Source organism: Odontomachus brunneus, unplaced genomic scaffold (assembly GCF_010583005.1).
Source record: "Odontomachus brunneus isolate Ranch 3 - 2012 unplaced genomic scaffold, Obru_v1 Obru_scaffold_064, whole genome shotgun sequence".
Lineage (NCBI taxonomy): Eukaryota > Metazoa > Arthropoda > Insecta > Hymenoptera > Formicidae > Odontomachus > Odontomachus brunneus.
The window spans coordinates 771044-776461 of NW_022639514.1; the positions used below are offsets into that span (position 1 = coordinate 771044).

The 5418-nt window shown below is 32.2% G+C and overlaps 2 protein-coding genes across 3 annotated transcripts in view; one reads left to right on the top strand and one right to left on the bottom strand.

The window, feature by feature from the left end:
* Positions 1-991, bottom strand: part of LOC116846460 (dihydropteridine reductase) — a 2240-nt gene extending 1249 nt beyond the window's left edge. The window contains exon 1 of the mRNA XM_032820274.1: positions 781-991. Coding sequence (XP_032676165.1) covers positions 781-870 — 90 coding nt within the window. The 5' untranslated portion in view covers positions 871-991. The remainder of the gene's footprint in view (positions 1-780) is intronic.
* Positions 992-2173: 1182 nt separating this feature from the next.
* Positions 2174-5418, top strand: part of LOC116846443 (E3 ubiquitin-protein ligase KCMF1-like) — a 10282-nt gene continuing 7037 nt past the window's right edge. Inside the window, exons 1-4 of one of the 2 annotated variants that reach the window (XM_032820248.1) lie at positions 2174-2466; positions 4147-4314; positions 4719-4858; positions 4962-5155. In XM_032820248.1, the coding sequence (XP_032676139.1) occupies positions 2451-2466; positions 4147-4314; positions 4719-4858; positions 4962-5155 (518 nt within the window). In that variant the 5' untranslated portion in view covers positions 2174-2450. The remainder of the gene's footprint in view (positions 2467-4146; positions 4315-4718; positions 4859-4961; positions 5156-5418) is intronic. The other variant, XM_032820247.1, reaches the window with a different exon arrangement.

The following is a 5418-nucleotide window of genomic DNA, read 5'->3' on the forward strand; positions in this document are numbered from 1 at the left end:
ATATATATATATATATATATATATATATGGATGAAAAATGTATAAGTAACTTATGAACATTAATAAAATAATAAAACTCAGAAATATTATAAATTAGAATTTGATTTAAGAGATAAATATATAAATATTTAGGTCTTTTAGTATGAAATATATAATTTATCTGAAGTACATTCAATATAGCTACACATTCAGTATAGATGCACAGCTTCAGAAAAAAAATTGATGTGAAAGCAGTCTTGCTTGACTGCTAGCAGCAACCTTGGTACATAATCTTATGCAATGTCCTTCAGATTATCTACTTATCCAACAAGAAAATATCTTACATAGTCATTTGTATTCAGAATTATAAGTTGCTTCAACCCTATAATTATACTAAGATATAAGTATATTATTGTTTAAATAAATATAATTTTTTAATAAATTTATATCAGATAATAATAGTATATTTTAATAAATAAACGCTGTTTATGCAATTTAACAATATTGGATAAGTTATCAATAATCAATAATCAATTACATTTTTATCTCTTATATTATTTAATGTTCATTATTTATTATTTTACATTGTCTGACATTTTCATTTTCATTGTATCTGCGTTAAGCATATTACGCTATTTGATGAAATATCTTGAAATATCTTGAATAACATAAGGTGACAATTTTGTAATCGAATTTTATGCAATATATTGATAAGGTTCGCGCGGGTCGATAAAAGTCGCGCGTTCGTATTTTATTGGATGTAGAGAGAGGGTAACGACACTCGCGAGTTCCGTTACTCACCCAATTTTGTGATTTAAATTGAGATACGCAAGTCGAGCCAAGGGCACCCTTGCCCCCGTACACAATCACACGTCCGAGTACCGTGGCCATTGTTCGATAAATGATGCGATTTCGTGGATCTGATCCGGGATTTCGCGACCATCAACGGAACGATACGAACGCGTACGGAGTGGCTTTCGGAAGATTTCGTGAAAGGAGTGCTAGATTGCCAGATCTTGTCACGAACTATATATTCGTAGATTGCTATTCGATCATTTTATTGCATCGGAGTCTTCCACTAGATGGAGCTTCATACAGAATGGGAATATTTGAAAATTGTGTCTAAGAATAATGCAAGAATCTTGCTAATCGCGTTGGAATTTATTGATGATAGTTGTTCACATATTTTTATTTGTGTGCAACACAAACTAAATAAATAGTAAGATAAATATATCTGAAATTAGATATGTTTATAGATCCATTCCAAAATTATTTTGCTTTTGTAGACTGAGAAAAATATTTGAAAATTTATTTGTGGAATATAAAGTTTACTTTTGTATGAATAAATTATATATCCCCTACAAATAAATTTTAAAATATTTTCTCAATATATTAAGATAAATATCCTAGTTATTAAATAATATCCCACAATGATTAAAACATTAATAATATATTTATTAACATATTTTAATATTTCTAAAAAAAAGAAAGCTTTTGAAATTAAAGGATATTTCTTTATGCCGATTTGTAATATTATTTAATTAGTATTCAATCATTGAGTCTGTATTATTCGTTAATTAGGACATGATTCATTTTTCAGTTTAATTATTAATACCAATATTATCTAATATCTCGAATTAATATTATAATTTATTGTTATTTTATTTTCTATTATTTTTCGACCGCTGACAAACCAAGGTTTTACATAAATGTTAATAATTCCATTAATTATTAATTAATAAAAACGTAAAACAAATTCTGTTTTCTCATTAGTTCAGGATATTAGGACATTTACCTTATTTTTTAATTTTTCTATTTATTTCTACTATTATCTTGTTGCTAATTTCTTTAGATTAATTTAAACTTTATATCTGTTATATTTTTTGCAAATGATGTATCACGAGTACACACACATTTACGATCATTTTCACGCAAATTTTTGTAAGTTGTATTTTGAAAATATATTGCAAAACCGAGGAAGTGGTTTTGTTACATCCAAATTAGAATTTGGCAGGATCACAATGTTATTATTTGTTGATATGGGCGAATACTTCGTAATTGACGACTTCGAATTCTACGTAATTGACGACGAGTTTATCTTCGGGACGCTATCGCATAGATTCGTATCTCCCGCGCCTGGTGGCGTCGATTCGTGGCAACGTCGCGGTGGTGCCGCGACGGGCAGATTACAACGGGGAACACGCAACAACGTTCACCAACGTTCACCGGGAGCGTAGGTAGGTCGTCTAGCGTGACGTCACGTCGTCAGCCTAGTTGGGTTAGGTTTTACGCTGGAAATTCTAACGACAAATTTTTTGTTTGACGATTAATGTTTTCGCCGTCGTGCACGTCGTACTGAGCGACGCGAGCAGTTCACGCAGGTGATTGACGGCCAGCAGTCGCACTCGAGCAGACCGTACGATCGCGAGTGGTCCGCGCTGCATCGGCGTATATGAGATTTTAAACGGAAAATGAGTCGACATGAAGGTACGTACGTACGTGTGCTGCGCCTGATCGGCAGCGGAGTCGACGGTACTGCGGTGATCGACAGTCGCGGAAAATTATGCCGGGTCGTCACCGCGGGACAGTGCGAGGGCCTGTAGGGCTCTTTGGGCATGCGAGAGCGTGCCACCAGGAGTCCGTGCGGACTCGTCGCGGTGGCCGCGGTACGAATCGGGTCGTAGGTAGATCCCTTTAATACGGGACATCCCGCGAGTCTCTGTAGCCGAGGGGACCTAATGTCAGAGGCCAGATGGCAGCACGGCACGAAAATTCATGCCACTTTCTGCGGATTTGCGACGTTCCGCACGACGATTTACTCGGGGAATCGTGCGCTCTCGCATCCTCGCCACCCCGGAACCGCTGTCTGATCGCTGATCAGCACATCTGATCAGCTGTCAAGGACGTTTTCCCAGCTGACTCCTCTCCTAGAACCATCCCCTAGTACTCGGTCTTCACCTGCTTTTTATGATGACTCTTCCTTGGCAGAACATATTGAAAGCTTTTTCCATTGTTACTGCAGCTTTCTTGCGCGAGAATATTTGTGCAAACAATTCAACAAAGACTTGTACAGCAATCTCTATGCTTTTGTATAAATTTCTTCTACGTTGTCCTCTTGAGACTACAACATTAATGTGTGTCATCAAAATAATGTTGCTGTACGAGTCATGTCGCAGTTGTATAGTCTTTGAGATTGAGATTAGTGGGCTGATATCTTACATGCTTTTACAATATAAGGAAATCTGTGCTTCAGGCATAGTATCAAAAATTTGTATACCTTGAGCACAATACATGCTATATTTGTTATGTAATTGTCATTCTTATGTATGATATAGAAACAACAGATTGAGCATAGTTTACTCAAAAATTCTAGCATATATTAGATATAGCATGTGTTATCTTTATATACAATATTTAATCATAAATTGAATATGTTGTATATTATAGATATTGCAGATAGTTTCTAATAAATAAAATGAAAATTGATCATTTAATTACATGTAAACATATTAAGAAAAAAAATAGATATTTCTTTTATATTTTTATTAATCTTAAGCAGTTACCTCCACATCTGTTATTTAAGTATAACATATATTGTTTCCTTGAAGTTTCCTTTCCATTGTTGCAAGACTATGACTCGTTTTGCTGCATGCTGCTATTTATAGTTTTATAGTCATCTGGCTTCTAATGTAGTAATTTCCTATTAACAAGTTATGAGCATTTTCTCTAGTTTGTACTTCATGTAATGTAATTAATACACAACATATTAAATACAGAAGAATTTATTTTATTTAAATATTTACAATTAAAGAGAATTCAATGTTCTGTGTATTAATTTATTGCTAACATTTTTTAATAATTTTGCACTGTTCAAAAAGTTTTATTAATATTCTGTTTGGTTTTCTTTACACTATTTAAAATGTAACTTAAAATATATTAACAAATATATTAAATATATTAAATATATTAACATAAAAAATATAAAATATATTAAATATATTAACAAAGCTACAATACAAGAAGGATTGTTTTTAATGATTAATACATAATGTAAAATTAGAGCGATAATAATGTAAAAGAGCAATATTTAAAAATCATAGAATTTGTAATATTATATTCTACTATCAAAAGTATATATTTGTATTGATTTTAATGTATTTATTTCAGGAGTAAGCTGCGATTCCTGCTTGAAGGGAAATTTTGAAGGTCGTAGATACAAATGTCTGGTATGCTACGATTATGATCTATGTGCCAGCTGCTACGAGGGAGGCGCCAGTACTACACGCCACCTCACAGATCACCCTATGCAGTGCATACTTACCAGATCTGACTTTGGTAAGGCACTTACTATGAAAATTATAATATGGCAGCCATTTCTCTCATTGAAGATGATAGTGAATTTTATAGAATATCTTAAGATATCATTACATACTTTAAGTAATGATATTAAACAATTAATATTAGTTTCAGTACAATATATTAACAGATATAAGCATCTAAAAAGTAACAAATTTTGTCAAATTAAGTTTTAAAGATGCGATCAGTTGTTGAAATATCTTTTTTGGACATATCAAGAGCTATAGATATCCATAAAGAAAAAATATATTATCCAATTTATTTAAATAATATGATAATATGATAATAATATGATAATAATATGATAATTATAAATAATTATAAATTAAATAGGTGCAATTAATTATTTTCTAATAATTTTTAATGACTGATTTTTTAAATAGAATTATACTATGGTGGCGAAGGAGTGAGTGTGGAACAACCTCAATCTCTGACTTGCCCATACTGTACAAGAATGGGTTTCACCGAAGCTACATTACAAGAACATGTCGCTGCTGATCATCCGGACACCTCGTTTGAAGTTGTATGTATAAAAAGAGATGAATAATTTTACGTATCTATCTTTATAATTATTACAATATTTGTCCATACAATGTTATATAACAACTATTGTGCTTTTGTTATAGGTATGTCCAGTATGTGCAGCAGTACCAGGTGGAGATCCGAACCATGTAACTGATGATTTTGCTGGTCACTTGACGTTAGAACATCGAAGTGGACCAAGGGATTTGATCTCCTTTTTAGATGATCCTTCAGCAGGTAGACACGTTAGGCGGATACCACATCCGTCTAGAGCTGTTGGTGCACCACGTGCGCGTAGGTATGTAAAAAAAGTGCAGATTTTTATTAAACTATTGTTTCATCCATCAATGTTAATACTTTGAGAGTTGAGGGCATAAATTAATGATTTAATCAATTTCCCTGTACAATTAACATTTACTGACACCATTTCTCAAAATTTTAATATGCGTAATATTTATAGAATATTTTTTTTACGAATCTCAGTATCAATGTTGAAATAATTTCCTGAAGATTTTATGATTATATATATATATATATATATATATATATATATATATATAT